The sequence below is a fragment of the Aotus nancymaae genome, unplaced genomic scaffold (genome assembly GCF_030222135.1).
Source record: "Aotus nancymaae isolate 86718 unplaced genomic scaffold, 86718_ANA_hifiasm-v0.15.2.pri h1tg000030l, whole genome shotgun sequence".
In the NCBI taxonomy this organism is placed as follows: domain Eukaryota; kingdom Metazoa; phylum Chordata; class Mammalia; order Primates; family Aotidae; genus Aotus; species Aotus nancymaae.
The window spans coordinates 10,891,150-10,917,487 of NW_026988443.1; the positions used below are offsets into that span (position 1 = coordinate 10,891,150).

The 26,338-nt window shown below is 35.1% G+C and overlaps 1 protein-coding gene across 5 annotated transcripts in view; it reads left to right on the forward strand.

The window, feature by feature from the left end:
- Nucleotides 1-26,338, forward strand: part of LPCAT2 (lysophosphatidylcholine acyltransferase 2) — a 118,729-nt gene that overhangs the window by 70,928 nt on the left and 21,463 nt on the right. For 2 of the 5 annotated variants that reach the window (XR_010344834.1, XR_010344835.1), the window contains exons 12-14: nucleotides 761-859; nucleotides 5,308-5,443; nucleotides 9,107-9,319. Coding sequence is in view for 3 of the 5 variants with exons in the window: in XM_064383076.1 (XP_064239146.1) it covers nucleotides 761-859; nucleotides 5,308-5,443; nucleotides 9,107-9,291 (420 nt within the window). In the remaining 2 variants the exon portion in view is untranslated. Of the gene's footprint in view, nucleotides 1-760; nucleotides 860-5,307; nucleotides 5,444-9,106; nucleotides 11,404-12,499; nucleotides 13,214-26,338 lie in introns of those variants that run through there. The other 3 variants (XM_012447934.2, XM_012447931.2, XM_064383076.1) reach the window with 2 other exon arrangements.

Below are 26,338 nucleotides of genomic sequence, written 5' to 3' on the forward strand. Positions count from 1 at the left end.
TCTGTCTGGTCTGTCTTCCTTCAGTCCTCCCTACTCTCTGCCTCATCTCTGTCACTCTTTCTTCATTTTCTCCTAAGCTTTCTTCTCTCCATTTTCATCTTCTTTAGTGCTCCTGTCTAGGTAAACAGTTAATGTACAGGGAAAACTCTGTGTTTAGTCAGCCCAAATTACAATGATAAATTTCTTCCTTTATATTGCCATCAGGAAATGCCTCCTAGGATGTATTGCTCCTGGTTTACTGCAGATTAAGCCTGGAAGAAAGAAAAAATGTAGCTGGGATTATTGCCCTTTTTCTTATCCTTTTATTTTCCACATGTGGAAGAATGCTTAGTAACCCTTTAGGACCCTTAATGACCCTTTGGTGTTGGTCTTTATGGCAGGACCACCAGTAATGGCAAAATAAGCACTTCATTTCCACAAAGGATGAAACTCAAAGGTCCTGCCTCCCAGAGGGGTTCCCATCATGGCAAAGCTGAGCTCAAGAACCCCCACTGGATGCCATAGAGCCATGATAAATGGCCCCAGCCATAAAAGGTTTATATTTGTTGCTAAACAGAAAATATATTTTTCTTCCTTCTTGGGAATAGTTGGGCTACTTGCTTGCTCTTCCATCTCAATTAGACGTTCCTCCAAATAGGAGCAGTGAATGATGATGTTGAGCTGTAAGACATACCTGAATTTCACCTTGCTGTAGGATTAATTCCACTAGTAGTAATTCCACTAGTGGCCCTCCTAATTGATTTTTCCCATCCTTTCACAGAACCATGATGGCAGCATCGACTTCCGAGAGTATGTGATTGGCTTGGCTGTCTTGTGCAACCCTGCCAACACAGAGGAGATCATCCAGGTGGCATTTAAGGTACTGTCAGCCCCACTGAAAGCATCTTGGTCTGCCTCATAAACAAGTGTTGACTCTAAGTGTATTATTTGAAAAATCAGTGAATCTATTACATGATTTTATAGATCTGCTGTGACATGTACAGGACAATAATGTGATTAGGTCAGTTGCTACTGAGAATAAAGAAAACAAGCATTCGTTAAGCAAAAAGTCTTTAAAAGCAGCCTAATTAACAGCATCAAGATTGAAGAGCAGGCGGTTTCATAAATTAACTTAAAAAGTATTTCTTTTCAGCTTCCCCATTTTGAAGCCCCAAAGGGAAGTTTATAAATAAACACCACCTGTCACTAGTCATCCTAATTCACTCTCTGGAAAGTTCTGATCTATCCTTATTTTCTCATTCTGTATATCAGTGATATTTTCAGTGGTATGTTTTTTAATAGAATTTGTTTTTTCATTGTGGTATCCAGTGAACTCCATCATAAATGTCCCAAGTTCCTACCCCTCATGTCTTCCATAGATTTTCACAGCAATACAGGGATCTAAATTGGGAGCCGATGAATAAAATTCATTCCCTGGTTCCCACAGAGCTTGATGCAAGTTTGAATTTTGAGGACCATTTACTTACAAGTGTGAAAGAAGAGGGAAGAATACATTCCCAAAATGTATGTTCTGTTCTGAGGGTAAAGGGGCTTCATCTATCTAATCAGTATGTTTAAATATGATACTCCCTTTTAGTTCTAAGCTTTCATGGTCATCTCTCAAGTCAAAGAGAAACTTGATTTCTCTCTTTGGCTTGCTAAGCTGTGTATATTGGCTCTTGTTGTACAGCCACTTAGTTTCCTTGCTTTTGTCCAACAGAAAAGCTGCAGATCTTCTCTATTTCTGTTTTCTACTCGTCTCTTCCTGGCTTTCTTGGAGAAGAATATCCCACTGCAATTCCAAGATGTCATTTCTCCCTCTATTATCTATAAAGACTTTCTTCTTCCAAGAGGTCTTTCTTATGTCTTAGAGGCCACTTGGGATAAGTCTTAGGAATTTTTATGTGTACTATCATTGACAGAAGAGCCCCTGAGTTTACTTTTTATTTCAGATTGGTTTAAACTGAGTTAACTGCTAGGCCTATAAAGAACCGAAATGGTTGATGCTTAGCAGATGGTCATAAGGCAAAGGCCAGACTTTTTCCAAAGTTTAAACCTTTCAGCATTTACAGACTTATTCATCATAAAACCTAAAATTACACACATAGCTAACTTTTTCTGATCTAGATATTTCTGTTTCTGTTTTGAGATTGTATGTGTAATTATAAGTTTAGTTGAGCAAATGGTCATTTTGGTTTACTAATGAAAGACCTGATAGAAAATTTGGCCCTTAATCACAGTAATTGTGTTTTGAAAGAAACTGAGATTTTTATCTAGCCTAGACCTTGGTTTGGGGAAGGGGAAGGGAGAAAGGAGGGCTTAAAACTGTAATTAGCTTTTTTTTTTTCCAGTAAGGCAAGAATTATGCTTTACATTGGTTATTTTTTAACCTTCCTTTTCTAGTGTGTTTTATGTTTTGGAAGTATTTTTGCATACTTTTTATTTAGTAGTATCCTTTTACATATAGGATTCTTTTACATCCTTTTATTTGGATAGCACTTCACAGTTAATTTTCCATCTTTTATATCATTTCACCTTCACAGTGACACTTAGAGTTTGAATATTAGTCAAGATTCTTCATTTGCAAGCAGTAAGATAGACTGGCTGACTGATGCCAAAGTGGAATTATTTGTAAGGCCAGGGAGTAGACCCAAGGGAAAACTTGCAGCCAGGCAGCTTCAGAGGTCCCGGCTGCAGGAACAGCCTTACACCCTCCCTGGGCATTGCAGTTAAAATGAGCAAACTCCAACTCTGTTCATAATGCACATTTCAGGGAGGGTCCAGCTGGTCTTGGGCCATGTTTTTGATGGGAAAGACAGAATGTTTTCATTAAGATTCCACGTTATTCTGTGCAATGGGGAGATATCAGTCACCATAACAAAAGAAACTGGGGTGTTAAACTTTTTACCAGAGTACAGATCATGCATGGGGTTTACCTTAGATCTAGGAACTATGTAGTGGGGAGTGACAAGTAAGTGAGGGAAATTGAAGAGTTTAGTGAGGGGAGTTATGGCAGAGGACACATATAGAGAAAGTAAAAGTCTCTAGTATGGACCATGTAACTTATACAGAAGTGACAGACACCAAAGCACCAAACCTGACAAGAATTTAGACTGTTCAGATGAGTTGGTACAAACTGTTTAGGCATGGAAGGCCTCTGAAGAAAGGTTAGAGCTTGTAAGGAGGGAGCTAAGACTGAGTCCTGGCAATTACCGTGTGAAGTCCAGGGCACATGAAGAGCCTGAGGTCTATAGTTTGTGAAAACAGATGTGATTCACTTTTCACTTTCCAACTATTTTATCCCCTAACTTGGGACTGAGTGGTAGGAACTGGACTTGAAGCCAGAGCTTTGTCTGCTGGGTCAACAAATCTCAACTTCAAGTTATATTTTTTTTATCCTTCTACCCTTTATGAACCATTAAAATGCTATTCAATATTTGCTTATTATTTTTTTCATGGTCATCACCCCTTATCTAATACTCATTTTTCTCTCTTTTTGATCTTGTGTTTGGTCAGAGGTAGAAATCTCCATATCAGGAACTCTAGATATTATCTATCTGGATTGGGATACCCCCTGTACCACTTGCCAGTGGTGTGACCTTGGGAAAAGCTTCCTAACTTCCTTGCCCCTCAGCTTTCCAATCTGTAAGATAGGACTGACAGTGGCACCTACCATAAGACTATTGTGAGAGTTGAGTGAGTTCATACATGTAATTCCTTGCCCCTCAGCTTTCCAATCTGTAAGATAGGACTGACAGTAGCACCTACCATAAGACTATTGTGAGAGTTGAGTGAGTTCATACATGTAAAGTGATTTGAACACTTCTGATCAGTGCTTCTAAAACGTAAGTACTCATATCATTAAAAATTCTTAAGACCCAGGAGAAGACTTTGAGTAAGGGATATTAATTATCTGTCAGTTATCCTTATTTTGCTTCATGACTTTCAGTCTCCCCCACTCTACTGCCTTTTCCCCTCCTCCTAAAAACATATTCAATCTCTCCTTTCCTAAAACAACCTCTTTTGTGCTTGGATACTACCCCAAGTATCCCTCTCCCTTTGTTTCATAATTTCTTAAAATGAAGAGTCCATACTTCTTACCTCTGCTTTTCACTTCTGTTCATCTCTTGATTCCCATTACCGTCTGGCTTCTGGTTCCCTGAAACTGTTTACTAAAGTCATCCGGATCCTCTAATAATCAAATCCAACAAACTGTTTCACTTCTTGCTTGGCCTTCCTATGGCATTTTGCTCTGTTGTCCCACACTACTGTTAGCATCTCTTCCTCTTTCCTGAACACACTCCCTTAGCTTCTAAGAGGCATGCTCTTATTTCCTGGTTCTCCTGTCTGACTACTTCTTCTAAGCCTTTTCTGTCAGAACTCCTTTTCACTACTCATATCTCAACTGTTGCTGTTCGCAGGCCTTTGCTTTACTGTATGCATTCTCTACAGATAAGTTCAAACATACTCATAGTTTCCATTCTTACCCAAATTTATAACTCAACACTCATCAGTTTCCTAAAATGATATGCTGAATCTCTGATTTACTCCTGGCACCTCTGATTCAAATTTAACCTCTCTAGGTCTAACTCTTGGTCTCTGTGACACTTGTTCTGTTTCCCACTTTGGTTAAGGTAATCAGCTTTTACTTAGTTACCTAAGCTAGAAGATATCAATCATCTTTGCTTTTTTCCTTTCCATCACTACAGACCCCTTATTGATATGCAAGTCCTGTCTTTGCTTTTTATGAATTCTATCCCTTCCTGTCCTTCCTGCTTCTCAACCCCAGACTCTTAATTAGTTTTCCTGCCTCTGGTTTTATCAATCCTTTGCCCCCAATTCATCCTCCATACTCTCCCTCAAAGAGTTTTCTTAGTTCTCATAGGATCACACCACCTCCACTCTCATTAAAATTTTACAGGATTTTGTGAGGAATTATATGCCCACCATAATCTAATTCCTGTTTTTCTCTATCTTTTGACTGGAGCTCCAGGCAATCAGTTGCCCTTCCTTGTATATTCTGGGAACTTCTCTTCATGTTCTAAGACCCAACTCAAATGTTAACTCCTGTAAAGCCTTCTGTTCCCCATGGAGCTCCCCTGTCCCTTTGTACTATGTACCATTGGTATAGCTCCTGTTTCAATCCTGTCTCTGTCAACCACCAAGCTCCAGGTGTTGTGAGGGTAGCAGAGGTGATACTTTCTTAATATACATATTTCTAGCCCATGCCACAGTAGATGTTTGAATTATTAAAGACTTTATTTTCCAAGATTATTCCCCACCACTATGACCCTGAGGGATCTAATTCTTACATTTTATTTTCTTCAGCTCTTTGATGTTGATGAGGATGGCTATATAACAGAAGAAGAGTTCTCCACCATTCTACAGGCTTCCCTTGGAGTGCCTGACCTTGATGTTTCTGGTCTCTTCAAGGAAATAGCCCAAGGGTACTCAATTTCTTATGGTGAGTCGGCAATTTGGCCTCCTAATTTATTCAAAGGAGGACATCCAGACTATGGACTGCTGCTCAAGAGTACTGTTTCTCTTAACTAATTATATTAATAATAGACATAATAGTAATAATGATGACCACAGTAATAATAGTAGTAATGGTACTAATTACTGAGGACTTATATGCTAGGCACTCTATTAAACATTTTATATATATTAACCTGTGTAATCTTTATAGCAAGCCTATCTAATCAGTATTCTTAATTATTCTTATTTTACTAAGATACAAAGAATTTAAGTAACTTATCTAAGATAATTCAGCTAAAGAACATCAGAGCCACAATTCAAAAACCAAAACAGTTTGGCTTTGGAGCCTGCACTATTAACTCTACACCTTAGTGCTTTCTACTGTCAGTGTGACCAGGCAAAACTGAACAAGTTAACCAGGTAGGTTGCAACTATAGTAAAGGAACATGGACTGAGGCACCAACAATAATAGTAGCTGAACCATTTATTGATGTTGCTGTTAGTGACCTATGTAAGTTTTCACATTACTTGTCTCATGCCATCTTGATAGCAACTCCTATGAGTTAGGGTCTATTATGGAGAAAGACCTTGTGGCAAAGTGGCAGGTCTATCCATCAGTAACTGTCTTTTCTCTTGATGGCTCAAGTCCACCTATCAAAACAAGTTGCACAGGGTTAAAGGATGGTACATCGATTTCTCTATATTCACAGTGCAGTTGTTGAGAAAGACATCTCAATGGAGAGGCCAAGAAGATTGTTTCCCTGTCTTGGGTTTGATGTGGTCATGGATGTCAAGCTGGCTTATCTTCCTCAGTCTTTCCCCTGAGGCTGGAGGGAGACTCTTTAGTTACTCTTTCCTTAAGGTGTTCAAGAGTTTCAGCTTGTTAACTTTCATGGGATGGGAAAAGTAGATTACATACTTCTCTTACTCTCTGTTTTTAATTACTGTCATTTAGGTAATTAAATGCCTAGGGCACTTAATATATTGAGTTCACTTGAAAAAAATAGAATAAAATGGGAGGTATATATACTGAGATGAAAGTTATGAGTCATAAACTCATGTGTACTGATTCTTCCTTGGCTATTTTCTTTTCATAAGTAAGGCTCTCCATTACTCTAAACTACTAAATTTTGAAAAGCTATTTGGAATAACTACTTCAATGGAAACTAATACTAAAAATGATTTGTAGGTAGCCATAATAACCTGTCGAATTAAGTAATTTTTCAGGGATATCTGCTTTGATTTTTGGAGTTCAACCTTTTTCTTTGCGTAATACACAGAATGTCTCCCCTTTCCTGGTGTTAGGCAAATCTGCCATATTTTTCAAGAATGTTTGAAGTATTTAAGTGTAATTTTATTTAAAAAGTAGATATTGCTATCTGTCATGAATGTGACCATTTAAATTGTTTAAATGTGACCCTTTAAATCAGGGGTCCCCAACCCTTGGGCCATGGACCGGTACTAATCTGTGGCAGTTAGGAACAGAGTTGCACAGCAGGAGGTGAGTGGCAGGCGAGTGAGCATTACTGCCCGAACTCCACCTCCTGTGTGATCAGTGGAGGCATTAGATTCTCACAGGAGCGCGTGAGCCCCATTGTGAACTGCGCATGTGAGGGATCTAGGTTGCACACTCCTTATGAGAATCCAGTGCCTGATGATCTGAGGTTGAGCAATTTCATCCTAAAACCATCTCCCCTATCCCCTCTACCATCCATGGAAAAATTATCTTCCATAAAACCAATCCCTGGTGCCAAAAAGACTGTGGACTGCTGCCTTAAATTACTTTTATTTGGTTTTCCATTATCTAAATTAATACTCAAATTCCACTTAGAGCCAATCACAGGACTTTCAGAAATGAGTTACTCTTTAATGCCACCGACATCCCAGCAGAGGATCTTGATCTTTTGAACACAGCACAAGTCTTGAAATTAAAGTTCTTGGTTTCAGTAGATCAACTGTCATGCTCACTTATCTTCGAGGTCACTTAAGTCTTCTATGTCTCCATCACTGAAACAGACTCATGTAGACGAAGCTGTATTTATTTTGATTTCTTTTTCTATAATGTATCCCTAGAAACAAGAACCTTTATTTTGGAAGTTAAAAAAGAACAATTAGTAGTTTGCCTGATTTAGAAAGAAAAAGTGGTCTATTAATGCAAAACAACATTGCAATTGCAAATAATGATTTGGGTTCAAACTGGTGACTTCCTTATCACTAAGACCTGTTTGTTTATTTGTTTTTTTGAGATAGGGTCTCACTCTGTTTCCCAGGCTGGAGTGCAGTGGCATGATCAGGGGTCATTGCAGACTAAGACCTATTTTTATATTCAAGAGTTAGGCAGTCTACTGTGTCATGAAGCAGACTTGCTTATCAGATGATTTTTAAAAATAAATGGATATAAATAAGACATTGAGTTAAAATTCTTTTATTATCGAACCAAATAGCAGCAAATTGAAAGACCATGCTGTCTTTGCTCTAATAAACTCAATCAAGTTTTATCTAACAAAAAGAAGAACATGGAGAGATATCAAAATAGAGGACAGAATAATATTTCAGAAACTCCAGGTTATGGAGAGTTGAGGTTCAAATCCTGATAGTTAACTGAGTAAGCCTTTAATAGCCCTGCCTCAGCACCTAAAACACTTGAGTTAAAAAGAACTCCTCTATTTGCAGTCCTTGTGGTATGATTATTTTATATTGTACACTTCCTATCCATTATTGATTATAAATCAAGGCTCAGCTTTTTAAGACTGTATTTTTCTGTACTAGAGTTAAGGGCTCAAATAGTTTTAAAAGCCAGTTATAGAAAGTGCTGGGTAATAGAATATTTGAAACATTTTTTAATTGCTAGAAATAACAAAAATACGGAAAACTAAATAAAGCATATAAAGCACAATTAAGTTTTATAAAGTGAACACCTGTGTAACTACCATTCAAGTCAAGAAATAGAGCTTTTCCAAAACTCCAGAGACTCCTGTGTGCCCCTTCCCAACCACACCTGTACCTCTCTTTTAAAGGAGGGGGTTACTATCCTGACTTAAAAAGAAATCTCTGCCTTGCTTTATTTTACTTTAATAGTTCACTCCAAAAGTATGTATCTTTAAATATTGTATTTTAGTTTTGTCTAAGTTTTTGAACTTTATATAAATAGACTCATACAATTATGTGTTCTTTTATATCTTGCTTTTTTCATTAAACATTATGGCTTTAAGATTAATCCATATTGTTACTACATAGCTGTTCATTCATTTTCATTGCTATATAGCCTTATGTTCCATGAGTATGACACAACTTATTTATGCATTTCTACTGTTGATAGACATCCAAGTTGTTTTTATTTTTTATCTATTATGAATAATGTTGCTGTGAACATTCTCATACATGTCTCTCAGAGCACAATATACACAAATTTCTCTAGGTTATATACCTCAGGAGTAGAATTAATGGGTCAAAGAGTATGTATATCTTCAACTTGACTAGGTAATGGAAAAACCATCTCCCAAAGTGGTTGTATAACTTATATTTTCATCAACAATGTTTGTGTGTTGAGTAGTAGACTTTTGTAATAATTGCGTTATTAGAGTCATTTATTAATCTGCATCATGCCAAAAGAAGATTCACCCCAACTTATTTTTTCTTTCTCTTCTAGAGGAATTTAAAAATTTTGCCTTAAAGCATCCAGAATATGCTAAGATATTTACAACATACCTAGACCTCCAGACATGCCATGTGTTTTCATTACCAAAAGAAGTCCAGACAGCTCCCTCCATCGCCAGTAATAAAGTCAGCCCTGAAAAGCATGAAGACAGTACGTCAGACAAAAAAGATGACTGAAAGCAGTATTCCCAATAAGGAAAACACAGTAGGTTTTCATTGAAATTGTAAAGGCATTTATTGATAATACTTTTAATGTGTTGCTATAGTAATGATGTTTAAAATTGGAAGATTTTTAAAATGAAAATCACAGATTTTCTTACTAAAAATGTTTTTATTAACCTTGCTTTTATTGGAGAAAAGCAATATTTCTTTTTCTTTTGTGTTATATTGTACTTTACTGATTGGTTTACTGGTGATACATATGTTTTTATGAATTTTCCGTTTAATTTGCATATACAAATGAATGCAATAGTCTTACAATTGGTGAGCATTGAGTAATACCATATAAAGTTTTTATGAACACTTTTTAATTTACTTTCCTCTGAAAATCAATAATATTCTGTTATCTCTAATCCTTTTCCATTCGGGAAATACGAATGAATAATCTGAGAATTTTACACCTACAACTTTACAACCATTTAAATTTCAGTTTCTTGGATCACTGAATATGGGAAGGGAGAGCTTCATTAATTAGATGAAACTTCTTAAGAACTTATATTCTCTTTAACATACATCTCTATTGTATATATATTTTTTCTTTTTTTTTTGAGATGGAGTCTTGCTCTGTCACCCAGACTGGAGTGCAGTGGTGCAATCTTGGCTCACTGCAACCTCTGCCTCCCAGGTCAAGCGATTCTCATGCCTCAGACTCCCGAGTAGCAGGGATTACAGGCACCCACCACCACACCTGGCTAATTTTTGTGTTTTTAGTAGAGATGGGGTTTTGCCATGTCAGCCAGGCTGGTTTCAAACTCCTGACCTCAGGTGATCTACCTGCCTCAGCCTCCCAAAATGCTGGGTATTACAGGTGTGAGCCACCATGCTGGCCTGTTGTAGATTTTCTTAACTGCTTGCTAAGGAAATCATATCCTTTTACATGAACTACAGGTTTAGAACTTGGTTTTAAAGACAACTGCTATGGCCAGAGGGTAAATAGGAATTGCCTTATTGAAAGTAGCATTGATTGCCTAATGAGAAAATGAATTGTTTGCCACAGAGTTGAATTTAATTTGAGTTGGATAGTTCAGAATGTAGCACTTGCCCAATAAATGAATCAGATTTGTTCTATTTATATCATATTAGAATTAATATATTTTACCATCCCAGTGGGAATTTTATTTTGTTAACTGGACTCTCAAATTTCAGAGCTTGTATGAAATATCTCCACAGAAAACACAAAAAGTTTCAAAGTATCACCCAAAGCTAGGGAATCAAAAAACCTACTTTATTAATGCAAGACCACAATTTAAGCCCCAGGCAGGAATCCAACAGTAACATTTTTCCTTTAGGTTAAGCAATAATTTCTTTGAATTGCCATTTTAATAGGTCTCATACATGGTATTGTTCATATCATTCATGTTTGAGATTTTCAACAAAGAACCAATTTATTAATATAATGTACAAAAATAGTTGGTTCATTTTCTGAATTCAGTCTTTGAAATAACACTCTTTGTTTTGGCTATGTTTCTGAATGTATTGGTGATTCACCCCCAAGCGAATTTTTTAAAGTCATTTTTGAAGTTGGCAAGTCTCATGAGAGATGTTGAAGTATGAATTTAATTAAGAGTCATGATTTCAAACTAGTTTTACATATTAAGCAGTTAATGTTCTAATTTAATGGGTAAATGTGTATTTGGATAATTAAATACCTGAACATTTCATCCTTAAGTATATGTAATTATTTGCCTCTTATATGTCTTAAAGCTATTTAAATAGGTATTTAAAAAGCTATTTAAAAGGTGTTGAATGAGCCAAAACAATTGTTTAAGTAATTACAATGGTGCATCTTTATTATAATAGTGTCTGTCATGTGCAATGAATGTATGTAATACTAAAAAATCATGACTACTTTTATCAAAGAAAAACCACATATTAATCTTATTAATCATGAAAGTGTAGCATTGTAAATTAAAGGTTTTCTATGAGGCTCCTGAAAGTGATTCCATTGTTTTCCTGTTTTAAAATGATATTTTATGTTCGTTATTTCCACTTCTGTGTGATATTTTTATTTTGTGATTATGTTACTGGATAGACAAACTTGCTACATAAAATTCTTAGCAATTAAAAACATTCTGATTTTGTCCTTCTGTCTCAAATGTAATATACCTTTTTAATATCATGGTTAGGGTATGTTTACATATTTATGAATATGATTAATCATTTGTTTGCATTAAGCTTTATGAAATGTCAGACATGATTTTACTCTAATGAAAAACTCAAATTTTTCTTGAAGTAGCAATAGTTATTCTTAACTTGAATTTTGACTGGTTGAATTTTATATAATAACACAAGTCATGATTATTAATGTTACTGCAGACCAGGACTCTGCTTATATGCCTTGCTAACAAAGATTTCTTTCACAGAGGTTTTTCTCTTCTTAAGATGTAAAGTAAGAAATTAGATTTTATTAAATCAGTTAAATGCACCGTCGTTTCATATAATAATATGAAAAAATGACTCTTTGAAGTGAAAAAATATATCCTAAAACCTCTAAACCATAAAAATTTCATTTGAAACAGTTCTGTTGAAGGATAGTGACATACTGACTGCTTATAGACTAAGTCGCTTGCATTATGTATATTTAGTCCTCCTCTGCCACTGCCTTTAGAGCCTTGGAAGGCTGAGCATGGTAGTAATGCTAGCTCTAATGGATATTTAAAGGAGACTGCCTCCCTTTTAAAAGACATCTGGTCTGCTCTCTGCATGAGGTACAGCAGTAATGCCATCTGATTCCCAGAATCAAGAACTCTCCCCTTCAGATTATTATCAAATGCAGGATGGTTAAGTGAAGGCCATTAATTGATGCTCAAATAGAAGGGCATTGACTATATTGGAGCAGATGAACTCCCTACTACAAAAGTCCTTGGGTATTTGTTTCTTATATGGCAAATGCTAACATGGATAGACAGATACTGGTACAAGACCATTCCCTAGGGAAGCAGACAGAGTTACTTTTTTTTTCCCTTTTCTGCTTATTTGAATGAACTTCTCAATTTTTTTATTAAACTGTTATATCAGAGTGATAAGTAAATGCTATGTTATGGCTTGATAGAGATGAAGCTCTTCATATATATTCAAAATACATATTACAAAGTTTGGTAATAGGATAAAAATATGAAGAACGTTTGCCCTTTTTAACCCCATTTACTGTAACTCTTGTTTCTAGGTCATCGTTCTCTCCCAACAAACTTCTCAAGTGTCTGTGTAACAACCAACGTGTTCTCCTAATGTTATCCCTCCCCAATCCCCCCAACCCTGCTATACCTCCCCTAACCCCTGCCCCCGGCAGGCCTCGTGTGTGATGTTCCCCTCCCTGTGTCCATGTGTTTTCATTGTTCAACACCCACTTATGAGTGAGAACATGTGTATACCTATGTAACAAATCAGCACAATCTGTACATGTACTCCAGAACTTAAAGTATAATTTAAAAAATGAAAAAAAACCCAACATGTTCTAACAGTTTCCATTGCACTTCAACATCCAGCTCCCAATGTTTTATAACATATTAACTTTATCATTTCCTTATCATCATTTTAAAAGAACTGTGCACACTATAAAAATAAAAAAGGTAGAGAAAAATATAAACAGAAAAAATCATGTTTACGTCTACCACCCTAAATCAACTATTATCAAGTTTTTGACATATTTTACTCCATCTTTTTTCAGTTTCTTACATTTTCAAAATAACTGTGTATAAGCTGTTTTATATCCTACTTTTTCCCTTAAACATGGCATTTTCCAATGTTACTAAAATTCTCTGTGAATGTAAATTTTAAAAAGTGTACCTACTGTTTTTTGGAAATCTGTAACAAGCTATGTATAATCATTCTTCTAATATTAAACATGTGAGTTTGATTTTCATTTTCACTTGGGATCTATTATAAAATCCCTCAATATTCCATAGTAGTTCAAAATTAGAAATAGTTTGCTAAGAGACTTATTTATAATTTCTGAAAAATTCACTGAAGATTTTCCAATTATTAAAGTTGGTTTTAAACTACTTTTATTACAGGAAAAAGTTGATATTATTATAGATTACATAGAGTATGGTAATTTTAACTTCATGTAAAATTATGTGAAGGTAATTTTACATGAAGTTAACAGATTCATGTCTTTTAAAGGTTAGTAGATTTTACCTTTCAAAATATGCTTTCCTTTCTAAAAGTAATAGACTTAACAATTGTTATAATAAGTGATAATAATTATAATGGCTACCTTTTGGAGTGCCTACCTATGTATTAGTCATTGTGGTAAGTGATATACAGGCATCTCATTTACAGTTCAACTCATTTGCACCTCAATGAAGCATAGTTTTGTCCCTTATTTGTTCAACAAAATTTAAAACTATTTCTAAGTCACTCATTAAATGACAAAGCTTAAACCAAATTTTGTCTGATTCCAAAAGCCATACTTTTAATCATTTATATAAAACAATACAGCTGCCTGATTTATAGAATTTATAGATTTAGCTTCTGCCATATGTTTTCTTACTGACGAATGATAGATATCAAATGTTGACTTTGTTTTTAAATGGAAGACAGAGGTAGTTTAGAATGGCCTATTTTCAGTCAGTCGAAAATGCCAAAACCTTCTATGAGTAGTCCAAGTACTGGAAATCAGAGACAATTTAAACTTCAGGATACTACGATATGTTTTTTTCCTTTGTGAGTAGTGATGGAGCATGAATTCTCTACTTCTTGTCAGTCCTTCTGCTGTGATGGCCCTTTCAGTTACACCTCTGTTCTCAAAATAAAAATATAATAAATAAAGTAGGGCTTGAGGAACTGAGGACTAAGTCAAAAGTGGGATACCTAGGACTTCATTCTAGTTACTGTGGAATATTGCTTTTCTCCCTGTTTGTGCTTTTTCTGCCCTGTAAATTCTCTTGCCTTATGGAAAGCACGGTGACTGTTTAAAAGCATAAACTAGACATCACTTCTCCAGTTTAGTTTTTTTCAAAGGCCCCCATTGCATTTTGGAAAAAAATTCCAAATATTCAACATGGCCTACAAAGCCCTGTCACCCTTGAATAGAGTGTTGAGTCTGGCTCCTACCTGTGGTCTAAATCTCAACTGTCTCCAATCTCCTCCCTCACTAAACGCCTACCATTAAATCTTTCTTTTCTTCAAACTGCCTAATGCCTTATTCTAGCCTCAGAGTTTTTGTTTTGCTGTTCTCTTGGCTACAGTGTTCTTCCCCAAGATTTTTATCTGACTTTCTCTTCTTCATTTAGACTTTTAAACAAACAGCTTCATTGAGATATAATTCATATACATGAAATTTAGCCATTTAAGGTATACAATTTAATGTTTTTACTATATTCACAGGGTTGTAAAACCATCACCACATCTAATTTCAGAACATTTTCATCTTGACTCAGATTTTAAATCAAATGTCACATCATCCAATAGGAACTCCAGTCACTAATTAGAAATGCCCATTCTGTTTCTACAGACATTCTCAATCCCACTACCTATTTTGTTATTGCACTCAAACTTAAATGAAGTTATTTACTTGTGTATACATTTATTGTGTTATTCCTAGCACACAGAAGGTATGCCTGACACACAGTAAACACTCAATCTTTGATGAATGAATAACATGTTTTTTTGCTTATTTTGTCTTGTCTTGTGTAAGATAAGAGACAATCCTTACAACAAACTTGAAAACCCAGACTTGTGATCTCTAAAACTCATATGTAAATTAAGGCTCAGAGAAGTTACATCACTTGCTCAGAGTTACATAACTGGTGAATACCAGGGCTAGATTTCATACCCAAGGCTGCCTGGCTCTAAATGAGGGAACTTTTGATTAGGCCAAAGTAACCTGAACCCTTAAAATAACCAATTATTTGACAGGCTTTAACTTCTAGAAACATGGAAACTAAATAACCTGAGAACCTCTGGCCACAAAACCCCTAGAATACAGAACACAATATCACAAACATATTTTGAAATGCATAGATGAGCATGCAAAATACTGAGGGAAATCCTCAGTGGCCAAAAGTGAAAAGCAGCTGAAAACCAGAACTGTGTAAAAGCCTAAAAGTTACAGTTGTCCTGTAGACATTTGTCAATGTCAGTAACAAAGGGACTTAGTATTTTTTGGCTATGGAAGACAAAAGACAAGGTTTTTGTATAAGGTGGGAATGTTGAACTGAGACCTCGGGGAGAAAAAAAGAGATGAAGGGTTAGAGACTCAGTAAAAGAATGAACTGGAAAAATCCATCTTCTGACACAGACAATGAAGAAAGTTTTCTATCTTGGGCTGGGTGCTTGGTTGGAGCAGGGGGAAAGACTCTGTGATTTTTTTAAAACTTTCAATTAAGAAGAAATGTTTCGAGACTCATTTGATGGCCCAGTCTAGGTATGTCTTGTTGAATGTCCCATGTGCATTTGAAAAGAATATGTATTCTGCATTTGTTGAATGTAATGTTCAACAAATATAAATTAGGTTCAGTAGTTGGTAATGCTGTATAAGTCCTCTATAGCCTCACTGATTTTTTTTTGTCTGCTTGTTCTTTAATTATTGAAAAGGGGATACTGAAATTGCCAACTGAAACCATGATTTTATCAGCAGTCAGTTTGTCTGATGTCCTGCCCTTAGATTCATAATCACTTATGATTTTCATATAGTCTTGATGAATTGACCCTTTTATCATTATGAAATATTCCTCTTTAATTCTAATAATACCCCTATGGTTAACGTAGCTACTTCAACCATGCCAACCTTCTTATCATTAGTGTTTGCATGGTGTATATTTTTTCATTCTTTTACTATTAACTTGTGTCCTTATTTTTAAAATATATCTCTTAAATGAGTAATTTATGGCCCATTCAGGCCTTGATTTTTTATTCTATCTGACAATTTCTGTCTTTTAATTGTGGCATTTACTCCACCTGTGTTTAATGTAATTATTGATACAGTTAGGTTTACTACCACACCAAGTCTACTATCTTGCTTTTTGTTTTCTGTTTGTTCCATCTGTTCTGGGAACTCTCTCTTCCTTTTCTGACTTCTTTTGGATTAGTCATTTTTTTAAACATTTTATCATTTTATATTTTCTTTTGGCTTATTAGATATAATTACTCATTTTTGATGGTTGCTCCAAGGCTTACAATGTCTTTCATATCTAAACTGTATCTTTAACATAATATAGTCTACTTTCAAATAATAGTATGCATTTTCACGTATGGCATGTGAACCTTATAACAATATACTTTCATTTTACTCTACTTTATTATTTCTGCTGTTGCCATATGTTATTTATGTGTTTTAAACCCCACAAGACACTTTTATTATTTTTGTTATAAACAATTACCCTTGAGAGAAAGTAAGACTTTGAGAAAGAAATGTATTTTATGTTTATCTACATATTTACTGTTTCTGGCACTCTTCATTTCTTTATGTAGTTCCACTTTTCATCATTTTCCTTCAGCATGAGGACCTTCCTTGAACAATTATTATGGCACAAGTCTTCTGTCAATAAGTTCTCTCAGCTTTCTTTTGTCTGAATATGTCTGTATTTTGCCTTCATTTTTGTAGAATATTTTTGCTGGATACATAACTCTAGGTTGACTTTTTTTTCTTCTAGTATATTATTCATTGTCTTTTTATTATCTCTGATGAGAAATTAGCAATAATTATCTTCCTAGTTCTGTTGTATGTAATTTATCATCAGGCTACTTTTAACATTACTAGCTTCGAAAAGTTATATTATGATTTGCCTCTGTGTGATATTCTTTATGCTTTTGGGGTTTATTGAACTGCTTGGATCTGTATGTTTTGAGTTTTCATGAAATTTGGAAAATTTTTCAGCTATTATATTTTTCAAATAATTTTTCTGCCCCTAATCTTTCTCATTTCTCTCCTCTAATTGCATATATGTGAGACCATTTGGACTACTCCGTAGGTCCCTGAGTCTCTGGTAATTGTTTTCATCTTCCTGTTTCTGTACACTTCAGCTTTGATAATTTTCGTTGCTCTTCAAGTTCACCAATTGTGTCTTCTGCAGTATAAATGTTTCACAGATACCACATTTTTTGCTTCTTGAATTTTAATTTGGTTCTTTTCTTAGTTTCTATTTGGCTAATGAGAACTCCTATTCTCTCATCTAGACTATATTTATATGTAGTTTTAAGTTCTTATTTCCTATTTCATCTTTGTTATTCCTGATTCTATTTCTGTCAGCTGATTTTCCTCCTAGTAATAGGTCATATTTCCTTTTTCTTCACATGTCTGATAATTTTGTATTATATTCTAGACATTATGGATGCCACTTCATTAAGTGTCTAGATTTGGCTGTCATCCTTAAATTGAATGTTGAGTTTTGTTCTGCCAGGTAGTTAATTTACCTGCAGATCAGCCTGGTTCTTTCTAGGCTTATTTTAAAGTTTTACAAGAAAAGGTCTATAGTATTCTTTCCTCTGGGATTAGATTAGCCTTATGCCTAAGGTGTAGCCTTTCTGAGGGGTCTCTTTTGAATGTCCTGGATATTCAACAAGGTCTCTACCTTCTGGCTGTTCAAAAATAAAATCTGTTCTAACCTCGTGTGAGCTCCAGTCATTATTCAATATACAGCTTCCTTTGTAGATATTCTTTCCTCAGTAGTTTTTCTTTCCCCAGTAGATGTTCGTTATCTGGCCTCATAGATTCTTGCACTGAGAATGTGCAGCTTAGTAGCTATATTTATCCACTTAGGCTGCCATAACAAAATAGCAGACTGGGGGGGGCTTTAACAGTTCTGGAGGTTAGAAGTCCAAGATCAGGATGCTGTTAAGGATGGTTTCTGGTAAGGTTTCTGGTTTATAGACAGCTGCCTACTTATGTGTCCTCACATGGTCTCTTCTCTCTATACATGTGTAGAGAGAGAGAGAGAGTATGCTCTGGTATCCCTTTCTCTTATAAGGACACCATTCCTATTGCATTAGAACACCACTCTTATGATCTCATTTAACCTTAACTTACCTTTCTAAAGGCTCTATCTTCACATACAGACATATTGAGGGCTAAGGTTTCAACATATGAATTTAGGTGAGAGAGAGATGAAGACACAATTTAGTTCATGACAATAATCAACCTAAGACTTAAAGGGTTTCTTATAGAGATTTCTGTAGCTCTATCTGTAACCAACTTCCTTTTTCTAAGTACCATACTCTACATTTTCGAACCAACTCAGCCTCCTCAGGCTCTAATCTCTGTCTCCTTAGCTAAGTGATACTTCCATATTCTGTTTGGGCTCTTGCATTCTACAAAATAGTCCAGAAAGTTTTCTAGACAGAAAACAAGAGTGGTCATTTTATCACCTCATTTGTTTTCCTTCTCTTGGGAATCATAGTCCTGCATGGCCTCTTGTCCAAAGTCTGAAAATAGTTTTGATATATTTTGTTCATTTTAATAATACTTTAAAGCAAGAGGACTAACCAAGTACTAGCTATTCCATCATAAGTGGAAGCAGAGTTTCCTCACTGCCTCCATCCCAAGCATTTTAAAACATAGACTAGGCCTCATGTGTGTTTGAAGTTTGAAATTTACTGATATGTTCTATGAAACCCCAAAGCTGAAAATTAAGAATAAATTCCCTGGGATACCCACTAGATAGAAATGTAAATCTCTGGAATAGTGACCAATAAAAGACAAAAAGGGGCATTACATAATGGTAAAGGACTACACTTAACAAGAAGACTTAACTATCCTCCACAGAACCCTTTACCCCAAAACACAATATGCATTCTTCTCATAACCACATAGTACATCTTCTAAAGCACTCCTCAGCATATAAAAAAATAATAATAATAATACCAACCACACTCTCGGATCACAGCACAATAAAAATAGATATCAATACCAAGAAGATTGCTTAAAACCCTATAGTTACATGGAAATTAAACAACTGACTCCTGAATGACTTCTGGGTAAACAATGAATTAAATCAGAAATCAAGAAATGAAAACAAAGATATAGCACACCAGAATCTCTCTGAGACACGGCTAAAGCAGGGTTAAGAGAAAAGGTTATAGCACTAAACACCCACATTAAAAAGTTAAAAAATCTCAAATTAACAACTTAAAATCACATATCGAGGAAGTAGGAAAACAAGAGAAAGCCAACCTTGAAACTAGCAGAAGACAAGAAATAACCAAAATCAAAGCTGAACTGAATGAAATTGAGATACAAAAAAAAAAAAAATCTGAAAGATTGATGAAACCAGAATTGGTTATTTGAAAGAATAAATAAGATAGATAGACTGATAGCTAGACTAATAAAGAAAAGAAGATCCAAATAAACACAATCAGAAATGACATAGGGGACATTAACACTGACCCCTAGAAATGCCAAAAAAAGAAAGAAAACCCATCCCAAAGATTATTACAAAAACCTCTATGCACACATATAGAATACCCAGAAGAAATGGATACATTCCTGGAAACATAGCTCCCAAGACTGAACCAAGAAGAAATTGAAATCCTGAACAGATCAATCATGAGTTCCAAAATTGAATCAGTAATAACAAACCTACCAACCAGAAAAACTCAGGTGAAAACAGATTCACACCCGAACTCTACCAGACATATAAAGAAGAGCTGGTACCATTCCTACTGAAACTATTCAAAAAAATTTAGGAAGCACTCCTCCCTAATGCATTCTGTGAGGCCAGCATCATCCTGATACAAAAGTCTGGCAAATAAAAAAAAAAAAAAAAAACTTCAGACAATATCTTTAATAAACAAAGATGCAAGAATCCTGAGCAACATACATCCAAACTGAATTCAGCAGTACCTCAAAAAGCGATTCCACCACAATCAAGTAGGCTTTATCCCTGGGATTCAAGTGGTTCAACATTTGCAAATCAATAAATGTCATGCACCACATGAACAGAACTAAAAACAAAAAACACATGATCATCTCAATATGCAGAAAAAGTTTTTGATAATATTCAGCATTTCTTCATTTAAAAATCCTCAGTAAACTAGGAATTAAAGAAACATACCTCAAAATAATAAGAGCCATTTACAGCCAACATCATACTGAATGGGCAGAAGCTGAAGCATTCCCCTTAAGAACTGAAACAAGACAAGGATTCTCACTCTCACCATTCCTATTCAGCATAGTCCTGGAAGTCTTAGCTAGAGCAATCAGGCAACAGAAAGAATTAAAAGGCATGCAAATCAGAAGAGAGGAAGTCAAACTATCTGTGTTTGTAGACAATATGATTTTAAACCTAGAAAACCTGATTGTCTACCCCAAAGCTCCCAGATCTAATAAACAACTTCAGCCAAGTTTCTGGGTACAAAATTAATGTGCAAAAAACAGTAGCATTTCTGTGCAACAGTAATGTTGAAACTGAGTGCCAAATCAAGAACACAATCCCATTTACAATAGCTACAAAAAAAACAATAAAATTCTTAGGAATACAGCTAGCCAGGGAGGTGAAATCTGTCTAGGAGAACTACAGAACACTGCTCAAAGATGTCAGAGATGACATGACAAATAGACACAAACAAATGGAAAACATTTCATGGTCATGAACAGGAAGAATTAACGTTGTTAAAATGGCCATACTGCCCAGAGCAATTTACAGATTCAGTGCTATTCCTATTAAACTACCAATGACATTCTTCACAGAATTAGGGGGAAAAAAAAAAAAGCTGTTCTGCAATTTTTATAGAACCAAAAAGGGGCCCAAATAGCCAAAGCAATCCTAAATCAAAAGAACAAAGCTGGAGGTATCACATTACCCAATTTCAAACTATATTACAAGATTACAGTAACCAAAGCAGCATGGTACTGGTACAAAAATAGACACATAGACCAATGGAACAGAGTAGAGAGCCCAGAAATAAAGCCACACACTATAGCCATCTGATCTTTGACAAAGTCAACAAAAACAAGCAATGGGGCAAGTTATTTTATCAACCATCAACAAATGACTGATAAAATAACTGGCTAGCCATATACAGAAGACTAAAATAGGATTCCTTCCTTACACCATACACAAAATTAACTCAAGATGGATTAGTGGCTTAAATGTAAAATCTAAAACTATGAAAACCCTTCAAGAAAACCTGGAAAATACCATTCTACTTATAGGCTCTGGTAAAGATTTTGTGACAAAGATACCAAAGGCAATTGAAACAAAAACAAAAATTGACAATCGAGACCTAGTTAAAGAGCTTCTACACAGCAAAAGAAACTATCAATAGATTAAACAGAGAACCCACAAATTGGGAGAAAATATTTTCAAACTATGCATCTGACAAAGGTCCAATATCCAGAATCTGTAAGAATCTTAAATTTACAAGAAATAAAACCCTATTAAAAATGGGCAAAGAACATGAATAGACACTTCAAAAAAAAAAAAGACATACACACGGTCAAAAAGCATATGAAAGAAAACTCAACATCACAAATCATTGCAGAAATGCAAATCAAAACCACAGTGAGCTACCATCTCATACCAGTCAGAATAGCTATTAATAAAGTAAAAAATAACAGATGTTGGTGAGGCTGCAGGGAAAAGGGAATGTGTATACACTGCTAGTGGGAATGTAAATTATTTCAGCCACTGTGGAAAGCAATTTAATGATTTCTCAAAAAATTTAAAACAGAACTACCATTTGGTCCAGCAATTTCATTATTGGGTATATAACCAAAGAAATATAAATTGTTCCACCATAAACACACATGCATGCATATATTCATTGCAGCACTATTCAGAATTGCAAAGACAAGGAATCAGCCTAAATAGATTATCCAGTAGACTGGATAGATAAAGAAAATGTGGTACATATACACCATGGAATACTCTGTAGTCATAAGAAGGAGCAAAATAACATTCTTTCCAGAAACATGGATGTAGCTGTAGGTCGTTATTTTAGGTGAACTAATGCAGGAACAGAAAATCAAATACCACGTTTCCACTTGTAAGTGGGAGCTAAACATTGAGTACACATGGGCACAAAGAAGGGAACAATAGATACTGGAGTCTACTTGGGCATGGAGGGCAGTAGGAAGGTAAGGATAGAAAAAAAAAACTGCATTTTGGGTACTAAGCTTGTTACTTAGGTGATGAAATCGTGTGTGCACCAAATCCCCGTGACATGCAATTTATCTATAGATGTACTCTGAAACTAAAATAAATGTTAAAAAAAAGAAAAAAAAGCTGAATATCAAAGGAGAGAAAGATGTACCATGCAAAAAAAAAAAAGTTTATATTAAAATAAGTGAACTTCAAAGATACCAGGAGGGATAAAGAGAAGTCATTATATGATAGTAAAAGGTATAATTCACTAGGAAGATGCAATAATTCTAAACTTACAGGCATCTAATGATCTAACATTAAATATATGCAAGGAAAAAGTGACAATTAACAAGGAAAATGAAGAATCCATAATCACAGAGGAATATTTCAATAGGTTTCTGTCTGTAATTGATAGATAAAGGAGACAGAAATTAGTAAAATTGTAAAATATTAGAACAAATTAATTAACAAGTTGGAGCTAATGAACATACATAGAATATATAGAATTTTGCACCCAACAATTAGATTAGAGGATATATATTCTCAAGCATACATGAAATTTGACCACATACTGAACCCCAAAGAAAGACTGACTAAAATTTAGCATAGTTAGAATTCAATGGCAGATATTTACCAAGAATCCCCCAAAACACACCAAAAGAACATGTAAAGATATATATATATACATACATATATCTGTATATATATCTATATACATGGGAAAGATATATAGGCGTGGGTATGTATATATATACATGTATGTGTATGTATATATGTATATGTGTGTGTGTGTGTGTGTATGATGAGTTAAAGCCAATAGACAAGCGGATCAATAGATAGGAAGATTGGTAGATAGATACATGAAAAGAGAGAGATTTTAAGAAATGGTCTCACATAATTGTGGAGGCTGGCAGGTCCAAGATCTGCAGTGTTGGTGGGCAAGGAGATCCAGTGGAGAGTTAATGTTGCAGCTGGAGTTCAAAGACAACCTGGAAGCAGAATTTCCTGTTCTTTGGGGGACTTCAGTCTGTTTTCTCTTAAAGTCTTCAAGTGATTGAATGAGGCTTACCCACATTGTTGAGGGTAATCTGCTTTACTCAAAGTCTACTGATTTAAATTTTAATCTTCTCTTAAAACTGTCAAAACCACATTGAGATACCATCTCACGCCAGTTAGAATGGCAATCATTAAAAAATCTGGAGACAACAGATGCTAGAGAGGATGTGGAGAAATAGGATCACTTTTACAGTGTTGGTGGGAGTGTAAATTAGTTCAACCATTGTGGAAGGCAGTGTGGCGAGTCCTCAAGGATCTAGAAATAGAAATTCCATTTGACCCAGCAATCCCATTACTGGGTATATACCCAAACGACTATAAATCATTCCATTATAAAGACACATGCATGTTAATTGCAGCACTGTTTACAATAGCAAAGACCTGAAACCAACCCAAATGCCCATCAGTGATAGACTGGACAGGGAAAATGTGACACATATACACCATGGAATACTATGCAGCCTAAAAAATGATGAGTTTGTGTCCTTTGTAGGGACATGGATGAACCTGGAAACCATCATTCTCAGCAAACTGACACAAGAACAGAAAATCAAACACCGCATGTTCTCACTCATAGGCAGGTGTTGAACAATGAGAACACTTAGACACAAAGAGGGGAGCATCACACACCGGGGTTCGTTGCAGGGGCTACAGGAGGGATAGTGGGAGGGAGGGTGGGGGAGGGATAACTTGGGGAGAAATGTCAGGTATAAGTGATGGGGGGATGGTGGCAACAAACCACCTTGCCATGAATGTACCTATGCAACAATCTTGCATGATCTGCACATGTACCCCAGAATCTAAAGTACAATTTTTAAAAATGTCCTTACAGCTACAGCACACTGGTGTTTGACCAAACATTTGAATACCTCGACCTAGCCAAGTTGACACATAAAATTAACCATCCCACCCTTTGGCACCCATACGGAACTCCTTAAACCACACTTACTCTCCTCTAGAGAAGTGTGCCAAGTGAAAACAGCCAATTCCCCAAAGTTATATATTATGTGATTTCATTTATGTAACATTACTGAAATGACAAAATTACAGAAATGGAGAACCAATTAGTGGTTTCCAGAGACTAAGGTGGGTAGCGTGGATGGGAATGGGTGGGAAATGGCAGTGGCTGTAACAAACAAAATGAAGACTCCTCATGGTGATGGAAATGTGCTGTATCTTGACCATATCAATGTCATCTGGTTGTGATATTGTACTGTAGTTTTATAAGATGTTGCCACTGGGGAAACTGGGTTAAGGATACACAGGATCTCTCTGTATTATTTCTTACAACTGCTTGTGAATCTATAGTTTTTTCAAAATAAAAAGATCAATTTTAAAACTTCTAGGAAAATGAATAAAGAGAAAAACAATTTTAAGTATCTAAAAATGGGCACCACTACATATTGAGAAAGAATTTTTTAAAATCACAAGCAAATACTATGAAACACATTCTTCAGATGAAACAAAATATTCAAGAACGAGAAATGTTTATTCATGAAACTCACAGTAATGTAGTTTGATTGGGGTAGAGGGATAAGAGGCAGAATAACCTCTGAAAATTAATCTGCTTTACTTTAAGGGAGACTCCTTTTAATTTATGTTTACTGTATTTTACAGAGAAAAAGGCATACTTCTCATCTATTCTGAATCTTAAGACCATATTTTACCCCAGGGGTGTCAGAATTTCCTGGGCATAAAACAAATGAACAATTTGAAATAGTGACAGGTGAGAAATACAATCGCCAAATAATTGGATAACAAATACTGTTGTAAATCAGGTTTTTTTCATTGTTTTCAACAAGACTGGAGAAGGACCAATCAGCTTGTAAGCTGGTAAATAATTACAAACAATCTGTGATAATTGATCACTATATGATTTTTGGCAAATAAAAGTAATTCAAATAAATTTTTATAACACATTCTTCCATTCCCATCTCTTGTATGTTCAAATGATTTTTTCAGGGCTTTTATCTATAAAAATGAAAATATGAATAGTCCTGATGATAAACCATGAACTTTTAGCAATAAGTAATACTCATGATCAGCTACATAAGCTAATTAGAAAGAAATCCTGCTCATCTCATAAAAAGATACATTTCCTATGAAAGTTTGCTTTTGTATTTGATGGTACTAAAATATATAATACATTCCAATCAACACCTTCAATACAGAAGACATTTTAACGTTTATGGTCTTAATTTACACAACAATTAAGAGTATTGTGATAGGGTGATCAATAAAAGATTTTAAAGCAAAAACTTGTGAAATGGAAATACACAGAGAAGAGGGAATATTATAAAATTTCTGACTGAGAAAACTTTGTTCATGCAGTTTTATTGTTATTTTTATAGTTATTTTAATTAAAATATATAAACATTGGAATGCACAAATCTAACTGGAAACACTCATGTAAACCACACTCCTATTTCAAAGTTTCCTTAAATCCCTTTACAGCTAATAATCCTCATCACCATGAAGACAACTACTGTTTTAATTTCTATCACCACAAACTATCTTTGCCTGTTCCAGAAATTCATATAAATGAAATTATACAGTTTATGCTTTAAGTACATAAAATATGCACCATTTGGTGTCCAACTTCCTTTGCATTATATGTGGGATTCATCTATGTTAATGAATACTATTGCAGAGTAGGATTATATTGTATGAATACATCTCTGTTTGTTTCTCTGTTCTCCTAATGATAGATATTTGAATTGTTTTGAGTTTTTACTATTATGAATAAAAATATTCAGGGAATCTGCTTTCAACATTCACGTACAAGTGTTTTCATTTTTATTTAGGTTCAGGGGTACATATGCAGGTTTATTATATAGGTAAACACGTGTCACTGGGGTTTGTTGTACAGATTATTCCATTACTCAGGTACTAAGCCTAGTACCTAATAGTTATTTTTTCTGATCCTC